At 37.8% G+C, this 24,473-nt stretch overlaps 3 protein-coding genes across 3 annotated transcripts; 1 reads left to right on the top strand and 2 right to left on the bottom strand.

The window, feature by feature from the left end:
- Positions 1-244: 244 nt before the first annotated feature.
- Positions 245-7,197, bottom strand: LOC131330863 (serine/threonine-protein kinase BSK1-like). Its single transcript, XM_058364600.1, has 9 exons — positions 6,877-7,197; positions 6,062-6,197; positions 5,341-5,474; positions 5,073-5,178; positions 4,817-4,902; positions 2,590-2,778; positions 1,807-1,971; positions 1,609-1,722; positions 245-717 (listed from the first exon to the last, which is right to left on the bottom strand). The coding sequence occupies exons 1-9, from the start codon at positions 7,195-7,197 to the stop codon at positions 469-471; spliced, it is 1,500 nt and encodes a 499-aa protein (XP_058220583.1). The 3' UTR covers positions 245-468.
- Positions 7,198-14,892: 7,695 nt separating this feature from the next.
- On the top strand, positions 14,893-16,341 carry LOC131330290 (uncharacterized). Its single transcript, XM_058363830.1, has 2 exons — positions 14,893-14,928; positions 16,054-16,341. Exons 1-2 carry the CDS (start codon positions 14,893-14,895, stop codon positions 16,339-16,341), a joined length of 324 nt encoding a protein of 107 aa, XP_058219813.1.
- A 1,566-nt stretch (positions 16,342-17,907) lies between these two features.
- Positions 17,908-23,490, bottom strand: LOC131330859 (uncharacterized). The gene is made up of 2 exons (XM_058364596.1): positions 22,634-23,490; positions 17,908-18,840 (listed from the first exon to the last, which is right to left on the bottom strand). The coding sequence occupies exons 1-2, from the start codon at positions 23,186-23,188 to the stop codon at positions 18,070-18,072; spliced, it is 1,326 nt and encodes a 441-aa protein (XP_058220579.1). The 5' UTR covers positions 23,189-23,490; the 3' UTR covers positions 17,908-18,069.
- Between the last annotated feature and the right edge of the window lie 983 nt (positions 23,491-24,473).

Here is a 24,473-nt window from a genome sequence, read left to right as displayed (position 1 = left end):
CAATTTCGATCGTTGTTATAGGTCTAAAAAGAGCCCACAAAAGGCCCAAACTAGGTGGAGAGGAAACTGGATGGGAGTCCACTACGGCATCCCCGAATCCCCTAAATCTAACTATGGTAGATTGTAAGCCTTTCGGGAATTTAGTCTTTCATCGTGACTTGTCAACTCAGTTATGGACATCCAACCCATTGAATGATAAACCACGCGCTCAATGATATATTTACAAGCATAAGTTCATACATAATTTTGTACACATGTAATGCAAATTTATTACTTAAAACAATTTCAGGTAAAAAACAAACATTGTTACGAGCCAAAAACAAGTGTATCTTCTCCCTCTATGGTACATCTTCAGACAACCACTACATACCCTCATTCAAGTTGTACATAAACCCAGCATATTTGCTTAGCAACAACAACAACAACAATTGATTTATAGCAAGAATAATACAGGGATATTTATCAAGATCATCTACCACCTCGTTGCTTTTTGTCTTCAAGAGAAGCAGCTTCACTCAACATATCAGCTGCATCCTTGTGCATGTCCAGCTTTGCTAGGGCAACCGCCTGCATATAGAATGCTGTGGACCAGTCTGGATACACACATTGTGCTTGCATTGCATCTCGGAGGGCTGCATCTGGTTGGTCATTAAGGAGATAGCAAAGGCTTCGCCGAGCTAATACGGTTGGGGAAACCATGGTACCCACGTCTATGAACTGCAAGAACACAACAGGAACAGATTAAGAATGCTTGGCGTACTTCATTCTCGTTCATCATTCACCAACCATTTCCCTCTTCTTGGTTGTCTTAGATGCATAGACCCGATCAGTTGCCAGGAAGTGAGAGAAAAGCACTATGGGAATAGGTTTCTAACTTCCCTGCACTTTATATTTGTTTAGGTGGCAAGAAACTTTTAGGACCCACGTTTATAACTTATACATTAGGATTAGTTCTCACTCAAAACTTATCCAACAAAAAGTTAGTACAATATTTTGCATGAATCGTATTCTTTAACTAGTTTCCTACATAATTATGCTAGCATATCTTAATTTTCTTACAAAATCCTTCTTTCAAACAAAGATACGAAAAATATGTTCACATTGCCAACTTCACTTAACTAAACTTTTCGTCTGTATTATTTTTCTGGCACCAAATTCTTGACAATTGAATGGAGCCTTAGGATTGTTAGAGGGAAGCACAACAATGCATGAAGGCGCGCAAATTATATGATTGGACTTTGGAGGATGAGTAAAAAGAAACTGCTTTAAATACATTTGCCACTGGATAAGTGGAGGCACGGACAGAAAATAATTTGAACTATACATCCCCAGCACCTTATTAGTTATTAGCAAATTGTGGCTCAGCCTCATACCAAACTTACTAGTCAAGAAAGATTCGCAAGCCAATTTTGAAACAAAAGCAGCCAAAGCATGAAAGGATAAGCTGCACAATCAAGGATCTAAGAATTCCAATATTGAGAACATTATCAGCAGCACGTTGGATGCACTATCAGTTGTCTTAAAGATGTTCATTAACAACAAAGAAAGTTACTCATCCTGTGGCATGACATAACCAGTGTGCAAAAACAGAAGAAATGAAGCTAATACCTGAGAATACCAATCTATGGCAGCCTTAAAATCCTTGTCACGAAATGCCAAGTCTCCACGCTTCCTTGCCTCAAGCATATCTCTCATCTGTTGAGTCCACTCTTGGAAAGATAGCTACAACAATCCATGTCCGGAAAAGTGAGTTCTAGCAAAGAAAGGAAAAGAGGATTCAGTAACCTATTCAATACAAATCATTACCTCATTGGTTCCTTCATCATCTTTGTAATGTGTCATCACCAAAATCTGATGAATAGCTGTCAGATCCATCCGTGTACACGCATCACCCATTGGAGAAAGAGAGTTTTGTGGAGTAGGTGGTGCTTCCTCACCCTTCGGAATTCCCAGCATCAAATAAGATGGAACCTGCACAGACAGAATTCTGCCCTTCAGTACTAATCATAAGCATAGCTGGTCCATTTATGATAGCACCAGTCAAACTAAGTACTGCTTTAATAGGTGTATGCCAGCTATCAATCTATTCTACCAAAGTTGCGCAGAAGAAACCCACACACAAAAAAAAAAAAGTATCAAATGATAGAAATCTGCAATGTTGCTCGGAATAAGCATGTCTGTAAGCCCAATTTCTGCAACCAAGTTCTCACCCCAACAGTGGGAATAAGCAATAAGACATATAACTTGAGGTAAAACTTTGTACATCGGCATTCATTTTTTTATACTTGTGATGAATGAAATATCTTTGGCCTAAAAAAAAAAAAAAACAGAGTGCTTCGGCGACCAAAATGGAAGTACAATAAATATAGAGAAGCAAGAATGTCATATTGCTAGAGTAGTGGCCTTCTGGTTGAAAATTTTTCGTAACCAAAATATTAGCCGCATATCACCTCACATGGTACTCCCGTTAGACAACTGTAACGCGATACCCTAGGAACCACATGAAATACTAACAAGACAAAACTACAACATGGAGCTCAGACAAGGGATTTTCAGCATTAGAACCATGGAAAGGAAATAATGACTCACGCCAGGTTTGTTCTGCAGTGGGGCAAGTGTTGCAACTAGATCCTTAGTATTTGGCCGCTCCCTAGGTTCATACTGCAGGCATTGCGAAGCCAGGCCAAAAACTGCAGTAGCTTCTTCTGTGGAAAAGTTACCCTCCAAATGTGAATCCATCAGTAGAAGAATGTTCTTTCCGCGTATCATATCCAGAGCCTGCATATACAACAAAGTAAATGAATCCGAGGTTCATAGACTTACAGCTCAAATTTACTATGCAATGGTTTCTGACAGTGACACGACTTTTTGGCTGTCGTAATACCGTTCGTAGACTTGTCGCATTATTCCCAATAGGAAATGGTTTCTAACAGTGATACTGATACCCAATCCATAAGATATGAAGGATCCCCGACAAGGATGGAAATGAGGCATCTGATGAGGCCCCGCTAGGTTCCACCATAACAAGGGTTGATTGCATCTTATAAAACCCTACTGTAAGAAAACATCTAAGAACCAACTTTACAACATAAGGCTTATCATTCCGCTTTAACCTTTTTAATCTAAAAACATGAAAAAGTAGACTAACTTAAGCATATATTAGTCACACCTATAAGGCTCAACTTCCCAACTAAATCTACCAGAGAAAAGGAAGTTAACTAAAGGGAAATGCCAAATCACAGGCATTTGTGTGGCCTTGCATTAAGGGAGATTGAGAGCAGTGGATACAGCTATAGTTGCTTGAATTTACCAAATAAAAAGGCCCAACATTGGACACTTGAAACATGAAAACATACTTCTCCTTTAGCGGCATTGATACCAATTAATTTCTATTTACAACATATCTTCCGCTATGAGATCCAGATCACGAAATATCTAAGAGGGTAAGAAATCCTATACAAATAAAACAGATGTGAATGCATCTCCAAATACATTCGATGCATTAAAATGCATTCGAAAAATATGGTGAGTTACCCACAAAATATTAGAACAAACAAAACAAACAAGTAACATGAGAAAGAAGAACGCAATCCATAGATTGACTTGCCCCGTCAAAATCAACACCAACAGGTAGTGGCTGGTAACCAAACTAACCTGCTTCTCACTCTTTATCCAGAGTAATTTCTAATGTAACTAATCTATAAGAATATGAAAGCCAAGGGTATTCTTTGGAAAGCACAACCAGATAAAACTACTGGAACCCTTGGTTGAGCGGAAGCGGGGGCGGGATCGGGGAATACAGAAGTTCCCAAGTTTGGGAGCATGAGAGGACCATGTCACCGTGTACATATATTATGAAAATAATATAGCATAGAATATTCACTTTAAAAGTACAATCATTTTAGGAAGTAAAAATATGGGCCAAGTCCTCCATAAGTGTAAGAAATGAACTACTGTTACAATATAGTATGATTTTCTTTTCAAGATATCATGACTTGGGCTAGATATAATAGTTAATCAATGACCAATTAATAAAGTCAAGTGATAAATCCCTGTTTTTCTATACAAAGACGATACAAAAGCTCCCATCTTTGTAAGGAGTGAGCTCCCATCTCAATGGGAGCGGGCTCCCGTCCAGCTCCTTAGTTGGGAACACAAAAGCGGGCTCCCAAGGTGGGAGCGGCACCACTATAGGAGCTCCCTGCAACTAAGTTGGAACCTCGTCTTGCATACTTGACAATTCTCACCAAGTTGTCTCGACAGAAATAAACAATCTCTGTTACAGGTTTGACACGAACTATCCAAAACTACAAAACTGAAGGTAGAAAGTGAAAAACATTATTTGTCAAATTATCTTTGTTAATGCATCGTCTTCGTAGTTTTGTTTATGTCATAAAAAGGACCAGACACTTATAATAAGTGAGCTTGTTTCCTACAAGATCTAGTTATCCTTGTACAGAATAAAATTAAAATCCTTGCGGCAAGGATATTATTCAGCACAAGGATAACTAGACCTTGTAGGAACAAGAAGAAAAATAAAATGGTAACAAAGTACAGTTAAAGGACTTGACGATAGTCACAATATCTGTGCAAGATAGCAAAATAGATGTAGGAAGACTTTTGAATGAGGAGACTTTTACTTGCAGCATTATCTAAGCAAGGAGTAATTCTAACTGGACTAATATATCTCCTCCTAAAGAATTCTCTTTAGAACTTCAATGGCCTACAGTTCTAAGTAGGTGCACTACAAGTCTACAACCATTAGATAATGCTTTACCTACAAAACTAATCAGAGATTGAAGATATCTATACTTACATGAGTTGGTGGGATGTGCTTTCCGCTGAGAAGATCCAAAAGCACAGTCCCAAAGCTGAACATAACACTCTCTGGAGTGACTCTTCCTACAAGTGGGTGTAAAATAACACTATCAAATGGTGTACCAGATAGCAAAAAATCTTTTCATGCAACTAACAATGACATTGATGCAACATAACAAAGTGAGATACACCAAAATACGATCCAGTAACATCCTATCAAAACAAGTACACATCATCTCCATGGAAATGGTTACCATTTCGGAGATACTCTGGAGGCGTATATGCAAGATTGGTGCTATAACTTTTCCCATCTCTGCTGTTTTTCATCAAGCCAAAACATGAAAGCCGCGGATCACCATTCTGCCAAAACCAACAAAAAGTCACCGCTTAGATCCAATTAGGAAACAACAGATCCTCTTGGGAAAGGAAAGATTCTCCATACTTGCAATAAGACCGTTGCTTAATAATAAAATACAGAATATCAAGTGACGATAAAAAAAAAATATTAAGCTACATCAACACCTCATCAAAGAGAACCCTGTATGCATTCAAGTCATGGTACAGTGGGCGGCCTTCAGTACTGCAATAATCCAACGCTTCAGCAATATATAGAGCAACTCTTAGACGCATGGCCCACTCAATGGTTTGGTTCTCCCCTGTGAAGCAAGTAATAAACTAAATTTAGCTAATTACAAACACAAAAAAACAACCCTTGTGTCAAAGAAAGTATAGTAATGAAGTGAAAATATCCTTCGGCTGGATCAAGGTCGGACAGATCATATAAAAAATACTTCGACCAAAAAGAACTTTGACAAGGTGGAACTTCTGGGAGGAGAATCATTACCTAAGCAAAGTTACAGGTAGTCCACATCGCTGCGTGCACAAACACATTGCTCGCGCATGTGCGCACACACACACCAAACACATCGCTAGAGAGAAGTTTTGCAAAAATACAGGAGATATGCAGATGTTTCTGCACCTATTGTTCCACAAGCGCAAATGACAAAACTACTCACCAATCATGATTTATCCACAATATGCACCCAAAAATTTACCAAACCAAACAGCAGTGAAATTAACAAGCAATACTATTGGAAACTGGAAAGTCAAATTACCAAATTACAAACAAGTGCCAAGGGTGAATGCGTTAAAAAGCAATTCGAGAAATTTATTTAGGAATTGGCGAAAGTAAAATGAAATGCAATACAGAATCGGAAACTAGAACCAATATATGTACACCTACAGTGGAATAGATGTTTTGCCAAGGTATCATTTGGCATGTACTCAGCCACAAGCAACCTCTCATCGCCATCGCAGCAGTAACCGATCAAATTGGCAAGCCTCTTATATCTCAACTTCCCAACACCCCATGCTTCATCCTTCACAAACAATCAAAAAACAACAAACCCATTAAACCCTAATTTCACCAAACCCTAAAACAAAAAATAACAGACGCAACATGCAAAACTCAGAGAAATCCAAAGAAATTTAAAACCCTACTCTATCTTTTTTGGATTGTACATCAAAGCATTAATTCTGGTTACTCGAGCCGTTATCAAACCCTTACCGAGCCCTTATCAAAAACCTTTATCTAGCAGAACCTTTATCGATCTTTTATCGAGTTCTTACTCGAGCTCATCTTTTATCAAGTTCTTACGCGAGCTCATTCATTAACTTCACAAACTGAGCTGAATCGAGCACGGAAATAACTTGGTTCGTTTGCAGCCCTAATTTCACCAAACCCCACAAACGCAACACACACACACACGCACTCACAAAAAAAACAGAGAAATGAAAACTTGACGGACCAAGCTGACTCGACTTTGCAAACAGCTTGCAAATCGTTTGCAGCCCTAATTTCACCAAACCCCATAATCGCAACACCAACAAACGCCAACACACAAAAAAACAGAACAGAGAAATGAAAGCTCGACGAACCGAGCTGAGTCGAGCTTTGCAAACAGCTTGCAAATCGTTTGCCGCCCTAATTTCACCAAACCCTAAAATTGCAACACCAACGAACGCAACAAGCCAAAAATAAGAGAAATTAAAACATACGGCGAATTGCTTGGGGTCAGGCCAGGCCATTTTGGTAAATTTCTTGACGGCAATCCATCGCCGATTCTGGAGGCGACCCTTGTACACGAGATTCGGGGCTTTCTCGCCGCTTTCCGACACGATATTTTCGGAGCTGAAGCTGTTGGTCGCCGCTTTCAGGTCGGCGAGCGAGAACTCGCCGAAGGCCGGTACGCCGCCGGACGCCTCAGCACCGGCGGCGGTGCCGTTGGGCTGATGGTGGTTAGGGTATTTTTGTCCCCTGCGTTGATCCTTCTCAGATGTATTAGGTTGTTTCAAAAACGCCGATTCGCAGCAGCCCATTTAGGTTGACTCAGAAGTAGTCCCCCACACGGAGCGATAACATGGACGACAGATTCTAGAGAGAGGATGATATTCAGATAGGTGTGTGTGTGTGTGTGTGTGTATATATATATATATATATATAGAGAGAGAGAGAGAGAGAGAGAGAGAGAGATTATGTACAATGACTTATGCGCTCGTGTGGGAGAGAGAGGAAGATGCAATCGATGCTGCTGGTTCTGGTGATGGCTCTCTTTTTCTTTCTCAGGGGGTTCTCTCTCTCTCTACGTATATCTCTATCCGTATTTATCTTTCCATGCCTTTCTGCACTGGCAAAAAAGAAACCCTTTCTCTCTCCAGATAAATCTTTTCTGTTGTTTTCCCACCACTGCGCGTATTCATTGCGTGGGGACGGATGGTACCTGATGGAAAAACAAAGAAGGGTATTTTTGTCTTTAGTGATTTGGCTTAGAGCCCGTTTCAGAGCACTATTTAAAAAATAAGTACTTATTTCACATTTTTAAACTAAAAAATGATGTTAATGAAAAATATTTTTTTGATTTTTTTGCACCGTATTAAAGATCTTTCAAACAAAATTCATATTGCATATTTTTAAATTTCAATAAACCCATCATTTTTTAGCTCGAAATTGCTTTCTTAAAAAATAAATACTTATTTCACGTTCCGAAACGGGGCCTTAATACTATTACTATTAGGATTACTGTATTTTTTTTTTACTCAACAAAGAAATTCATATTTATTTGTTTTGTAGTATCATATTTTTTAGATTATTGGTTCGTCTCACCGAGAATAATCGAGAAAGTAAAAAATATTATGATCGAAATTATAATTTTTGTGAATAAAGACAAAAATGAATTTTAAAAAATCTGTCTTTTGGCTTATTATTGTCTTTATAAACAAAACTTGAATTTGATTTATTAATTTTTACTTTTTCGATTTCTCTCGTTGAGAGAAACCAATAATTCGCTAAAATATGAAAAAAAATGTTGTGACAACAAAAAATTTCAAGTGGCGCTTTGAAATTCTTCTACGAGGTGGAAATATTGCAAGAGTCCCTGCGTAGGGTAAGCCAAACCACCCCTATCGTTAAGCATTACTCCTTCCGTCCCTATTTAATTGTCCATTATGGTTTTGCGTGCATTTTCAATGGCTTATATCTCTCGATGTATACTATATTTTATGTTTTTTAAATCATTGTCTTGCAAAAAAAATTGAGATCTATCAAACAAGATCTATATTACATATTTTTAGAAATATATGTTGATAGATATAAATAGTTAAAAATGTACATAAAACTGTAGTGAACAATTAAATAAAGACGGAGGGAGTAGTATGTAGTAGCAATATTTAAGGTTTGTTTGGACAAATAAACATTTCTCAATTGGTAATATCGATATTTAGCATGTATTTGTTTAAGTTTGTGTCAACATTTATTGAATTAATCATTTCTGACGTCGAGATAAATTTAAAAAGGAAAAACACAGAACAAGGGTTGAAAAAATATGGACAATATGACTTAAAGACTCCAATAAAAAAAATGGCTTAAAGAGAATAAATACAGTGAAGAATTGTATTCTTTTTTAGTTTTTCATGAATCTTTAGAATTTATGGTCATAACATTTTACTTAGCGATAAATCTCAAAAAAAAATTGGCGCTTATTTGAAAAAACCCCCACACTCAATAGGAAAAAAAAGCGGTAAAATAAAATGGAAATTTTTGTTCAAACACATCTTTAATATCTCATCCCAAAAGAGGACGGGGGTAGCGTTGTCAAGTAGGCGTTACACGATTAAAGATTGGCGTGGCATGACACTTCATATGAGCTGAGTTGGACTATAGTTGCAATGCACGGGCACCGAACTATACGACACATGTATAAGAAAATCACGAGCATATAGTAATTTTTTCATGTATGAATGAGATTGAACTCATTGAATTTAGGCTTTGTTCGTTTAAGGGTTTTGGATTCTAATTATTATCTTATTTATCTTCGATCATTACTCTCATTTTTCTCTCTCTATATATCTTCAATTATTACCCATATTTTTAATTATTACTTTATTTCTCTCTACAGTCATTATCTACAAATTCAAATCTAAAATCACAAAACGAATGAAATCTTAAACTTTAATAGTAACGTGTCTTTTATGAGACGACTCGAAGCTACTGACGTATAATTTTTTATTTTTTATGTTTTGATCAATAATACACGTATATGATTAATGATGATGACTTCTAATAAAGTGATAGATTGACGCATGGCTTCAATTTTGGATAATCAATACATTGACTTTTGTTTCAATTGTCAAATTAAGAATTCTTGGTTTTTTCCTTTGATTCCACCAAACGGATACTAACCTAGAAATAGAAGTGAGGCTTACGTCTTTTGACCACTACCATTCTCACTTTCTCCTTTCTAAACGCATCTCTCTCTCTCTCAATTCTAGCCACTACAATTTCTTGATCTTCTCTCTCCCCCTTTTCCGTGTGCGGCGGCGGGAGGGGAGGCCATGGTACTACTAACTCCCTTTTTTAATTTTTTCTTTTTTTCCTTCCGTCTCTCCATATCAAAGATTTGTCGTCTGATCTGTGAGAATTTTGTCTCTCGTTTAACGAGAGTTATTAGTTTCGTCATTGGACGAATTTTGTCTAAAGATCGGGTTCTCTCAATCGAGATTACTTCGCAACCATACCTGTGCTTCAGCGTTCTATCTCTACACAATGGCAACCCTTGGCGGCTTGACAGATCTGTAGTTCTTGGAAGTTCATTAGTGCGTTCATACTTAGGTGGAGTGCATCTGATCATCTGGGTATTTGGTGTCTAGTTTGGAGTGCATCTGATCGTCTGGGTATTTGGTGTCTAGTTTAAAAGTGTCACTATTGCATCAGGCCATGTCTAAGTTAGGATAAAAGACATCAATTTCCTTGTGATTTACTTGTTTTGTATGTCAAACGATTAGTTTTGCTTTATCCAAGTTGTTTGTAATGATCTCCATTTTGTAAGTGTCGCTGGGCATTTATCAATACAATTTTCTCAATTTTCACCAAAAAAGAAAGACTACTACCATTATCATTTAAGGGAAAAAAAAAACTTTTGTAACAAGAAAAAGAAGCAAAAACAGTTTAAACTGTCGGCCATTTATGGAAAAAACATCATAAAACAAACAATTTGCCTTCACGATTTACATTATTTTTCGGGTTAAAAAAGATTACATACTTGAAAACAGAGTGCAATTTTGTTTACCTTCCTGAAAAGATGGTGAACGTTAACTTCCCTCTTAGTAATTGAAATGGTGTAGGTTACACCCATGCAATACATTTTTTGATAAGCATGACATCACTTTGTGGGATTCACATCATTTCAACCAACAGAGAGGAGGGTAATGTTCACCAATTTAAGGAGGGTGAACAAAATTAAATAGAAAATTAGTCTTAGTCTATTTTGTGAACTTCATGAGCTCACAAGTCCACCTGCTAATTTTGTAAGGTCTCAGGTCCATTTTAGGGTACCCTAGGGTTTAGACATTTTCATAAGATTTTAGGGTGCACTTTTTATTATAGGATAGGGTACCCTAGGGTTTAGACATTTTTTAAGGATTTTATGGTGCACTTTCATATTATAGGGTTTTAGTGGTTTAAGCATTTTCGTAAGATTTAGGAGTTTAGGTACTGTCATAGGGTACCCTAGGGTTTATTGTGTGAACTTGTGACTTTACAAAACTATTAGGTGGACTTGTGAGCTTATAAATTGTCTATATTGGACCTATCACTAAATCTCTCAAAATTAAATTTGCCCACTAGACTGTCAATATGCAAAGAACAAGACAAATAAATACACATTTGAAATGCACTTTTCACAATTTTTAATACACTTGCATACATTTTTATACACTTTTCACTAACGCCAGCCTGCAACTGTCTTTAGCATTTTCATAAACAAAAAAAAAAGAATAATTAAAAAAAATGTTCTCAATCACGAATTCCCTGGTCCATTACTTTGATCCTTTCTCACGCGCAAAACCGTATTAGCCGTCGAGGGTATCCGCGGGGGTTGCAGGACTGCTCTCCCACGTGAGCTCGTCCTCTCCAAGGAACTCTCACCGTCACGGCACACTTTTACCGCACATTTATACTGCGTATGGGATCCACGGTAAGTCTCAAAAAAAATACATAAAATATATCAATAAATTTTAAAATAATATTTTATAAACTCTTATAAAAAACCAACTCTAACGAATAGCCGTAAATATTTTCCGAATTCGTAAGGTAAAATCGATTAACTACTCAATTTTGCCCATATAAATTCTGAAATAGTATTTATCGATATACGTTAGAACTAACTTTTACAGGATCTCATAAAAAATTATTTTAAAATTTATGAATATTTTTCTGTATTTTTATGAAATTCAAAACCTTACATGCGTGCCGTATATAAATGTACTATAAAATTTGTACGATAAGAGTAGCACTGTTGGCAAGGAAAGTGTCGTAGCAAGGACTGCTCTCCCACATGAGCTCGATCGTCCTCTCCGTGCTCGTGGAGTTCGTAGGACTGCTCTTCTTTTTGTTTGTAGGGATCTGTATAAAAAAGTAGTACTCCAGTAGTACTAGTATAATCCTTTTTCAGATCCACTGCTAAAGGCATAGGCTTCACGATTCTCGCCGTAAATCCGCACGCTTATGGGCGGTGGATGGAATCTCGCATGATTTGCGGGATCCGGATCCTCTGTAAGGATTTTTCTGTGTGTGATGATCTTGTGAGTTAACAACGCATCAATAAAGTGATCCAATGGTCCACAACAAACTTTTCTCTTTTTTATTTTTATTTATTTTTAATGGAGATAAAAGCGTAACAGACAGAAAACTTCAGCAAACGGCACTTCTTCCTCGTTTCTTCTCTGTTACCCCAAACTCGATTTTGTCTAAAAATAAAAAAAACAAAAACAAATACGGGTCATCATCTTCTTCTCCATTCCTCGTTCCCAGCCATTTCACTGAGGAAAAATTGTTCACTGCGAACGAAACACAATACCCTATTTTGTCCACAAATCCATTAGAAATTGAGTGTGAATTCATCAGAAAGAATCAAAGAAGCCTCGTTGTCCCATTCCCTCTCCAAATTCAATGCTTCACTTAATCCACTTTTGTTTTGGTATGGCGATTTGAAATTACATTGATTTTGGAGGCACTCTAAAAAAATAAAGGAGGATGGCTTTAGAATTACATTGATTTTGGAGTGCCTTCATCAATATTTAGAGTGTCAATATTTCCTTATTTAAAATAACATTACAAGCTACTACTAAGATAGTTGGTGCGATAATTAAGAGAGAGAGTATGTATATATTTTGAAGGATTATGTGACTGATGTTCTTACCATGAACCCACGTGCTTATTGGGGTGGAAGAAATGATGATTAACGAGCGATTTGTCTTAATAATCATTATTCAATATTAATAATGATTTATAGCATGATCATATCTATAGTATCTAGTTTTAAAATAATCTTGACAAGGTCCCTTCGTGAACATCCCATGAAATTGAAAAGTTATTGACATCAAATTTAATAATTTATTATCTTTTTTTTTATCAGAATAATTTATTATCCTCAGAACCGGTATTTAGCATGTGAGAAATGGAATATATTTGTTGGTACGCTGATACATGCGTTTTTATTCGGTCTAATGAGGTGTTCTAGGCATCTACATTGGGCCTGTATAGCCCAGATGAGCCCATGCTATTTTCTGAAAGCTTGACTAGTATACCCGTTATCGTGGTCGCCCGGTAGGAGCATTGGGCTTCTAGTGAGGAATTGGGTTTTAAAGCGGGCCTCTAGGACTTAATGGACTGGATTGAGCTTGACCAGCTGACCAACCTCATTTTAAGCTGAAACCCATTGAAATAGATCAAAAATAATAATTTAAAAATGAAAAAATGACGGCCCATGACGTGTTTTGATAATTAATACCCGCTAAAGGCATTTTCAGCATTAACATATATTTTTAGCTTGTCCTTGACGGGTATTAATTATCAAAATACGTCTTTGGCCGTCATTTTCCCTTTAAAACTATTTCAATTGGCCCAAAATATTTTCCTGGCTCTCCTTCAGGAATTTATACTTTTACAATATGAATGTTTACCTAAATATTTTTTTGTCTTTATTCAATTTCCTTTCTCGTTAGCTAGTTTTGTGCCAAAGTTTTTTTTTAATGGATTATTGGATCGTTTCGACGAGAGAAATTGAAGAACTATAAAATTATGACCCAAACTCAAATATTATTTTAAAAAAAGCCAAGAAAAAATCCAGAAAGTTTGAATTTTTGGCCTTTTTAAAATTTTTCCAAAAATAATTGAGTTTGGGTCATAATTTTTCATTTTTTTGACTCATCTCGTCTAGACAAATCAATAATTTATAAAAAAATTGACACAAACTAACAAATGCGAAATTTTTTGATTAAAGACAAAAAAAATCCGTTTGGTAAGAAAATAAAAATGTCTGCGCAGTTTCATTTAATATTTTAATAGAGTGACCTGTTGTAAGTAACAAATGTAGGTACATTGCACCATCTTCGTAATGAACCATGTTACTATGGCCTTCCCTATGACCCACTGTTATCTTACTCATTTTATCTCCATTTTTATTCTAGAATTCAAGTTCATTTTACAAATCCAAACAATTTTTCCAAAGGAAAATCCCAATTCTTTCAGAAGGAAGAACTTGTTTGCTTTATGTTTGGAGTTTGGAAAAATGCTCAGTTAAATCATTCTATTCTATAATAAAAATGAAGGAAAGAGGCACAACGGAATGATCAAAAGAGTGAAGCATAAATGAAAGCAAGAACGAGAGTGAACCAGTTCGTGTTTGATTGCAGATTTCTAAGAATTTACCAATGGAATTGCAACAAAAGCCAATAACAGTGAAAGCCCACCAAGGAATAATGTTTCATCAAAGTGAACTCTCATGTTTCTAACTCAGTTTACGAGAATAAGAACACCAACCTACTGGCTCAAACCAAGAACCACAGGTTACTTGCATATTTCAACCATTTCTAAACTTTTGAATCATGTATATTGGAAAATCAGAACATATGTCAATGAAATCTTCAGTGGCATAGCGCGTAGCCAGGAATTTAGCTCTATGGGGGCATCTTTAATTAACATTGTCTTAGAATTTTCTATCCTTCATGGTAAATAACTGTAATATAGAAAAAATGAACCTAGAACGTAAAATTTTGCTACAATATACATGTAGATAACGAGTTTTTATGAAAAACAAATGTGTAAAAGAAACTTTTTTTGAAACTTGACAAATATATTAGTGGATGTAAGTATTATAAGGGGGAAAATGTGTATAATTTTGGATACAAATTTATCATGGCCTTTGTAATTCGAGGGTAAAACTGGTATTATTAGAACCCCCCCCCCCCCCCTACTTATACATTGCCTCTGCCACAAAGAAAATATATATTTTTTACTTTTACCCAAATATTTAAGAAAATAACCACTTTATAGCAATTTTGTTGTAAAGTTATTATTTCCCAAAATATTTAGATAAAAAAAATATTTATTTTTCCAATTCGAATCAATAATCTTTAAAAAAATTTGCGCAGAACTAAGAAAGGGAAAAAAAATTAAATAAAGACAAAAAGTGTTAAAAAGGACAAAAGTTAAGCGAAACATGTCTAAGAGCATCTCCAATGGAAGATGTCAAACATGACGTGGACAGTGCAACGGTAACTTTTGGCATCAATTCACCTTCCAATCCAGATGTCTTCTATTAGGCCAAATCCTACGTGGCATTTGACATTGATGAAAAGGGAGGAAGTATGCCAACTTTGACTACCTACCTCTTGCCTGTCAAATTTCAAAAATGACTGTTTGGATTTTGACATTAAGGGTTGGAGAGGGATAGTTTGATGTCAAATAAATATAATTTGGCATAAGGGTTGGAAAGGAAGGCTTTGATGTCAAATTGAAGAAGCCAAAATGCCACATTAGCCTTCAAAAAAAAATTGACATTCCCAATTTAAAGTCAAGGATCGGAGATGCTCTAGCTACCGAACCAAACAATTGCTTCGAAAGTAGAATATTAATGCCACCTACCTACGCACAACAAATACCATTGGCGTGTGTTTTTAAAGTCGTTAAAAGCTTAGATAGAAGGCTAAGAGCCTCCGCAATGAGAATAATCAAAATCGATAATCAAAATGTGTTACGTCAGCATTTGATTATCCATTTAGTTCATAATCAAATCTAACAAACTTGATCTCCACATTGGTTATTTTTGTATCCCTATAAACCCCCCCCCCCCCCACAATACGCAATGCACCTATGTCCAATTACAAACGAGTTCCAATCACGCACCCGACCACACCAAATTATTCGTCTCGATGAGACGATTCTAATGTGAGGTATTTTTTAATTTTTTAGTTTTGAATTCGGTTATTGGGTTTGGGTATTGAGTTTTGATTATTGGTAAAAGTTGTTAAATTTGGTTATTCAAAGGTCAAAATTTGATGATTTGCTAAGAGGTTGCTAAGTTTGGTTATTACAATATGAGCACTTTTTTGAGCAAACATTACTAACTATAATAACCTTTTAATTTTGATTATTACATTATGTATGCTCTAAGCTGCTGACTGCAAGGCTTGTAGCGCCCTGCCACACTATCGGAACCCCGAATTCACAGGATCCTCCTCTAAAATAAGGAAGGAAATGCATGCAACTAAAGTACGACGTGGCTCAAGTTTTCATTACCCACGTTGTCAATCTGCCACGTGTAAACACTCTCCCAACTGGAAAAATGCGAGGAGTATATAAATGCATTACAGTAAGGCGAAATCCAATCAACAATGTAGAAAAGGGAGGAGAGGCAAAGAAAGGAGGAGGAGGAGGAGGATCCGGTCCAGCCGAGGGAGCACCAACCGCCCAATATCTCGCCTATGGAGCCCGTCACCAGGGAAGCCTACGGCGGGGGAATGTACGGCACGGAGGCGGGACAGCCGCAGAAGCCCAGAAACCCACCGGCCAGCGACACGCAGAGCGCCGATGGGCCGGCTGAACCGGCGGTCAAGCCAAAGCATAAGCCGCCGCCGTCAACCGGAGACCGTGACGTTGATATCACCGGCCAATCTTATATTCAGTGAAAAATTTCTCGATATATTTTCTGTGTTTTTGGAATTTGGAATGTGTGTTGTTTTGTAGATTTCATCTTGTTTTTTGGTTCTTGCGTTTATGCGATTTATGAAAAGTTATGTTTTTTTGTTTTTTTTTATAATTGAGTAACAACCCTACAGTCGAGCAATAATTAGACCCGACTGCACAACCCAAACCTTGGAAGAACTAGCGCGGCCACACCAGTCACAGTTCCTCACTTACTATAAAGGTACTCACCCTATGGGAAATTGGACCTCTGACCAATGAGAGTACTCCCAAAATCAGTCATTCGTCCTTACCACCGGGACAACGTTTGGATGTATGAAAAGTTATGGTTGATTCAACGTGTTAGGCATTTCGAGTTTCTCACCCAATCCTTGAGTTCTCGTGACGTGAATAATGTAATCTTAGCTCCGATCACGATATAAGTGCAGTGCGGTGAGATAGAGGTGTTGAGCTAATTTAATGCTACTTTCTTGCGGAAATGTTATGTGGATAGTATCTATGCATATTCCTTTTTTTTGTCATTTTTCGTATTAAAAGATGGCTTCCATTAATGAGTGGCGGGTCTAGGAATCCCTTACGAAAGGGACACAAGGAAAACATTAGATGTATATAAGATTTTCCATGTATAAATTTACAGCAGGTTCCTAACGTTTACATTCATACATTATTCAATATTTGTTGGTGAATTTTCCCTTAAAACTATTACTAGTTGGAGAAATTAAAAGCATAGCATCAGGAGTCCTAATCATGAAATTATATATATATATATATATGGAGTATAAGAGTGGAGCAATAAAGAGGTTTAAAAATCTAAAGAAAAAGACAGTTGAATTATTCTGTAAAAGTCAAAGTTATGTATGCCCGTCATATTGATCATGGATATTTAAAATTATTGTGCGGGATTCATCGCTCATGTGAGTATAGGCGTGCGTTGAATTGAGATATGTAAAGTGGATGTGGCGCAAGCAAAATTAAGCCCCCAAAATCCGAAGAATATCCGAAGTCACATAAAATGTACACTCCATCAAAGTTTTTTGATCAGACAATGAATCCATCAAAGTGATTACATCTGGTCGATCTTGTTGATTTTGGTCAGGACTATTCAGCTGGGAAATTTTTCCCAACCCTATTCCATCAAACCTCATTTGGCATCTTCTTTTGTCATGATAACTCATATGGAGAACACTTTTTGCCAAAAAAAAAAAAAAAAATTCGAATTACAAAAAAGTCAAGACAGCAAAGAACCCTTTAATGGAAAACACACAAACAGGTACACAGGCATCCATTCCGGGTCCTGCGCGAATAGTACAAGCCGATTATAATTTTAAAATAATTCTCCAAATGGCTCGGTGAGACATCAACGCAATCCGATACGAGCTAGGATGTATTCCCTTGATGTAACCCTTTCGAGTTCTATAAAAAGTTTCGTTTGCTGAGCAAAAAAAAAAAAAATCCAATCTTTCAATTTTACATTCAAATTACAAAATTAGCATTTTCGGACAACAAATTGTAAATGGATTACTGCATGCGTCGTTTACAAACAATTCGAGTAGTTTAATAATTCTAAAATACTGTAATTTTTAAAAACGTTTACAAATAATTAATCGAGCCGTTTAATAATTTTAAAATAATTTGAAAGAACCTAAAAGTACCGTGTGTAACTATGGAGTATGAGCTAACTTCTATTCAATCTCTTTACACATATTCCCCTGTTATGATCCCAATCCGAGTCTACAAATATCTACCGCCGGCGGCGCGTCCCAATTACCCGTCCTCCCCTTCATATTCTCAAAATCATCCACACACTGCTTCAACTTCAACCCCCTAACCCGCTTCCTCGCCGCCGCGAGCTTCTTCCCAGAAGCTTTATCGAACACCCTCTCCCACCCCTTTTCCCATTCCCCGTGGGCATCGCACAACTGAAGGGCCCCGTTGGCCCATTCCGTCCAGCTCCACCCCCGGTTTAATCGATCCATCGCGCTCCCCACGCACGGGCCATAACACGCTGCCGTGCACGGCCTGCACTTGGCCCCGTTCAATGGACCTGGGCTCGACAATGCCGCCACCGGAACGCCATACCTAGCAGGTGGGAATTCGTATTGCCGGTCAGACACTACGCAAAAAGGAACGCGTTTGGTGATGTAGGAGACGTTATTGGTGGTGAGTTGGGCTCGGAAGGCGGTTTCCGAGTTGAGTCGACGGAACCCAGCTGAGTCGAGTAGAGGGATGAGGGAGAGGCGGGAGAGGGCCACGGTGGAGGTTATGAAGTCACCGATTCCCAACCGGTCGTTGAGTCCACCGTATGATGAGCCTGGTGGGACCACATATTGGCCAGGGACGAAGTTTTCGGGCCCGAGTGGAGCTGACCAGTATCCGTCAACTCGGGTTCGGACTATCCAGTCGTATGTGAAGTTGTTTTGGGCCTGGTACGCTTTGATCATCGTCAGGCATTCTTCTACGAGGTGGAAATATTGCAAGAGTCCCTGTGTAGGGAAAATACAGAGATAAGTTGAATTACACAAAACAGAAAAAGCTCACTACATTAGGGTTTCTTTTGGGTACAAAAAAAGTGAAGTTCTGTGTTTCTAAGAGGTGAGTTCTTTTCCAAGTTTAAGATAATTCGACGAGGAGTTTTTTTTTGGTGGGAGCGTAAGAAATTCCATTAATGGAGAAAAGTACAACTGTGATATGAGAGCGCTGACGACAAGCGAAGGCCAACAACAGGCCTAAGGAACAGAGCACAGTGAGCATGAATCTAGATTAAGTAGTAGCATTCAATATGACCTCATTAGATGCTCCCTTCAAGTTCCCCAAAACCTAACAGTCCATGCTCATTAGTCATTAAACCCATATTTCATCAAAACTATAGAGCAAGAACAAGAAACAGTGACATGGATTTCTTTCTTTTTTTGTCCCTTAAGTTACCAAAAAAACCTGAATTTCCAAAGCAACCAAGAAATTGGGACCCAACTCGAACATGCAACCTCCAAATAAAGAGGTCACAACAATGTCATTTAAGCTACAAATGTAATGTCTCAACTGATGTACATTTTTTGTGGAACTTTTCATTAAGGAGAATAAGAACACAATTCAATGTAGTAGAATTTAGGCAATATGATGGAGCTTGGCCTAATGTATTAAAGGTGGGGACCATGGAATTATGCCACGAGGCCCACGAATAAGTTAAGGATTGCAAAATCAATGGTAAGTGTCTTTTACTTAGACTTTCTACTTGGGCACTATAGGAAAGCCCTCCAATTTAAGTTTAAAAAATCCAGCAACTCACGCGGACAGATCTACATTATTAGGCAAAATCTAAATAGTACTCCGTACAATTTAGACGGCAAAGCTACAATATAAGTTATATAACTAGTCCAGTTCCTTTCAGGCCAGTGGTTGTTAGATGGGATGAGCATTCCCAACATCTAGGTCAGCAATTGCTTTCAGGAATGTAAAACGCACGACACCTTGATTATACTAATAAAAGAGTACATTTAGACGCTAAACACAAAGACTTTAGGAAAAACGTATACGCGACAAGTACATGAACCAACTGCTTTAGAAAAAGAGTCGATGACGCTGCGCCTACATACATATAAAATCCAAATAGCCACCCAATTTCATGTAAGCAATTTTTTTGAAAGAAGTGTCGGTGTTTTGTTCAAAATCCGACTGCGTCATTGATAAAATATAGAACCAATAATCTATCACATATATTTTAACAAATTAGACTTGCACACGAGTCTCCTGTGCCTAGGCTTCTGGTCTTTAGAAAGAGTTTAGAAGAATCTAAAATTTTATTGTATGATTAAGGAGATACCTCAAACACTATTTTGAAAGAGTTAAGCTTCTCAAACACTATTTGATGCATGAGGAGCACCCATTAAACGTCAAACTAATGTTACTTAACTGCTTCACATTTCACATGTCTTGTTCTATATCATCTATGAAGCATGAATACTCTATTTTGGCCTAAATATCACGTACTGTACGCGCATCGGATACGGATACACTCTGGATATGTATCCGATACGTTTTTTTTGAGTATCCTGTTTTTGAAATTAATTTTTGGTATCCCGATATATTTCGGATACACTCGGATACGTTGTGGATATGTTTTGGATACGCGCGGGAGTAAAAAAGTTATTACTTAAAATATATGGGTCAAAACTGCAATTAGGTCTACATGTTTATTTTCCCCTTCCTGGACAAGTCAAAAACAGGGAACGAAAGGCAGAAAAAGAAGACGATCCATATCTCATCCCTCTCGACAACGACGAAGAATGTAAGTCTCTCTCGTCTCTCTCTCTCTTCTTCTTCTTCTCTCTCTCTCTCTCTCATCTATCTCTCATTGTGTATCAGTGTATATATATTCATTCATTCAGACATATATATATATATATATATATTGTCTCTCTCATCTCTCTCTTTCTCTCGTCTGATTTAGGGTTTTTTTTAACAGTATATAATATGATTTTAGGAGATTTTAATTTGCCAGGTCAACTTGGACTTTTATGTTTATTTACAACGTATCCCCAACGCATTGTATCCTACTTTTTGAAAAAATCACGTATCCGTGCTTCTTAGTATATCACTATATATCTTCTCCAATTATTGTTTTTTTTTTTCTATTAAAAGATAGTAGTATTTGAATGGTCTATTATATTATACAATGACATTCATCCTTCAAATCCACCAAATTTATGCTTTACTTTATATAAAGTTTCAAAGTACACTTCTAGAGATCATATTTGAGGAATCTGCTAAAAAATGTTCTTAGAAGCTTGGTGGCTCAAATTGGAGGGAGCTGGGGGGCTGCTGTCCTCCTAGGGGCAGCAGCGCGCTGCTGTTACCGAATTTGGGGCCCACTCCGGTCTCGCTTCGATGATCGGAAGCGTTCACTTCGTAGAGCTCGTCGAGTACAACAACTGTGCAAAAAATCAGCTTAATTGGATATCATTAAGTGCCTGATCGGAACCTTTTTATCCTGAAAAGAATGGATCCGAAACACTGGATCAAATCCATTGTAACCCATGAACCGAGAGTTATATGGGTTCCGATCAGGCACTTAATGATATTCAATTAAGCAGATTTTTTGCATAGGTTGTTGTACTCGACGAGCTCTACGAAGTGAACGCTTCCGATCATCGGAGCGAGACCGGAGTGGGCCCATAAATGGGCACAGCAGCCCCCCCCGTCCCAAATTGGATATGAAGAGGCACTATGGTCAATTGAAGATATTAATTACAATAAGAAGAAAAGAAAAACAAAAGAACAAAAGGAAAGAAAGGAAAAGTCTGGCTAATGTGCGCCAATCGAGTTGTTGGAAATTTTGCCGACGGATACAACCAATTAAAACCAACCAACAAAGTGATTCCCAACCTTCACTTTACATGTTTTCCGTGTTCAAAATAACCAATTTTAAATTGCTAACTTTGTTCACAATACTGCAAGGTGTTCAGCACCCCAACTAGTCTTGAGACCCTGGTAGAATTCTTGAGACCTGGTAGAATACTAACGGGTGTCCGACTAAAATCGGGACAATTAGATTTATTGGACGGTTCCAACTTAATACCAATAGATGAAGTAACTCTAGAATATATTAACCAAACTTGAGTGACTTAGATGATCAATGGGGATAAAGTCTAACATCAAAGCCAAAGTCACCATTTTCAATTTGTCGATTCTTTCAAAAGGAAAAAAAAAAAAAATACTCCAAAAGGATTCAGCTTCTCTGCAATGGACTGCAGTCTCACCTTGTGGTCCAAATTTTAAAAAAGAATCATTCTTCCGCGACTGAGTCTTCAAAAAAATATAGCCATTAAATACTCTCGATATTTCACAGACTGCGCTATGCAATCCAAACACAGAGCACACAGATAAGTCATTTCCTAACGAAAACAACCAAAAGCTAACATGCGCCGGTTGAGTTGTTTGTCGGGTACAACTAAACCAACCAACGAAAGTGATTACCAGACTTTCTGCGTTTCGCGGCGAGGCTCTTAGCCTGCGTCAGATGGGCTGGCTCCCACATCGGGTGTTTGGGTTTGTGTGTGTTTAAAGGGTTCACTCTACCTCTCCCTAGTCAGCAATTGCCTAGGTGAATTTGGTAGGTGAAATTCTCTTGCCTCCCTAAAAAAAAAAAAACTTCTAAAGATCGCTTGACTAAAAACAAAACCATCAATTAAATAAATATTTAAAATATCCCCCTAGAAAGTAACAGGACTTCGTACCCTTTTCATAGAGAATTAATTATTGATGGCGGAGTAAAATTACCTGAATGCCATTGGGTGAGCCGCTGGCGGTGAGAACTCGGGCCTGCGACTCGGTCTCGGGGATGGGCTTGGGCTCGAATATCCGCACGGCGGCGATCCTCGGCGCAGTCCTCAGGAGGGAGAATTTAAACGCACTCGTGTCCAAGGGGCTGTGCAAGAAGAGATCTGAATTCGGATAAACTTTCAGAATCCTCTCGACGATAGAGGGCCCGGTGAGTTCAAACCTCCTGGCCCCACCCACCAAACACACCGCCATCCTGGACCGGCCCAACTCGGTTTTCCCCGACCGGTCGGCCGCCGTCTGGCCACCCCTCGTCGTGCTGTTACGAGACCTGTAAATTGGTTGAGGAGGGGCCGGGGCAGGGGTGTAAAAGAAGGATTGGAGAGGGGCAAAAGAGGGAAGGGAGGAGCGGAAGGCGGTTATGGGAGGGGAGGAGGAGAGAGAGAGGAAGACGAGGAGAGAGAGAGGGGGGAGGAGGAGGAGGAGGATGACCCGCCAGTGGAGATCCGAGGACCATCTCGAAAGCTGTATCGATATTGATTTCTGAGGGCTCATGTTTGTTAGCTGCCGCCGCCGTCCCTCCTCACGGACTGATCACAGTCGGATCTTGGGTGGCGCACCCTAAACCCATTAAACAAACAAATCCGGAGATACGGACGAGGGGAAGTGGAGTGGAGAGAGAGAGAGGGGGAAGCGACGCAACAACGCTATACACGTGTGGAGAGAGAGAGAGAGACGAACTTTTCAGAAGCTGTTGGCTTTTGATCTTTCTTTTAGGTTGTGAGAAATTGGTGTAGGTTTGGAACGTTCATGGTGTGATTTTGTGACGTGTTTGGTGTGGTTGCCGAGTAATCAATGCGGAAGGCGGAAGAGGAGAGGATTATTTATAAAAAAAAAAAAAACACACACACGCCTTAAAAGATGTTACTACATTTTACTACTACTTTATTAACTAGGAGTAAAATCCAATTCATCAATCCAAAATGCTAGGGGTATCAAAAGTGAGTTTGGATTGAAAAGTAGGGTGGCTTAGGCCCCGTTCGGCTAAATAAGTTAATTAGTTTATTTTTTTGTTTTTATTTAATTTTTTTTTCGTATTAGTTAGTTTTTCGACATTTTTTTTTGAAGATTATTGTATTGTCATGACAAGAGAGATCTAAAAAGTAAAAAATTACGATCGAAATCTAATTTTTTTGAATAAAGATAAAAATAAGCCAATAAACCAATTTTTTCGTATTTATTAAAAAAATAAATTTCGATCATAATTTTTTACTTTTTAGATTCCTCTCGTCATCATGATGCAATAATCTTCAAAAATTTGACGAAAAACTAACAAGTACGAAAAAAATTGAATAAGGGCAAGCTTATTTAGCCGATCGGGGCCTTATTTTTTTGTCTTTATTTTAATTATTTTTGCATTTATTTTTTTTATGTCAAATTTTTATGACTTATTAATTCGTTTCAATGAAAGGAATCGGAAAAGTAAAATTTTGATCGAACCTCACAATTTTTTGAATAAAGATAAAAATAAGTCAATAAGACAATTTTTTTTTACTAATAAAATTGGATATAAATTTTTTTTTACAAAAATTTGATGCAAAACTAATAAAATTTGAGTAGAGACAAAAAAAAGTTACTGTTTGACTTTTGAAGCCAAATGAGAGTCTAGTACTTTTAGGTATCGGATTGAACTGATTTTTCGCGGTGGCTCTTGAGAAAGTGTTTTAAATTTAATAGACGACTTGAATCCTTTGTGTGAGACCCGTGCGGGCTCCACATCGCGATCAGTGCACAATCTGTACACCATTTCTCTGTGTCAATAGCACCATCCCTTTTGAAT

This window comes from Rhododendron vialii, chromosome 6a, assembly GCF_030253575.1.
Source record: "Rhododendron vialii isolate Sample 1 chromosome 6a, ASM3025357v1".
NCBI lineage: Eukaryota > Viridiplantae > Streptophyta > Magnoliopsida > Ericales > Ericaceae > Rhododendron > Rhododendron vialii.
The sequence above is the reverse complement of the archived record's forward strand: the minus strand, read 5'-3'. Positions and strand labels throughout refer to the sequence as shown.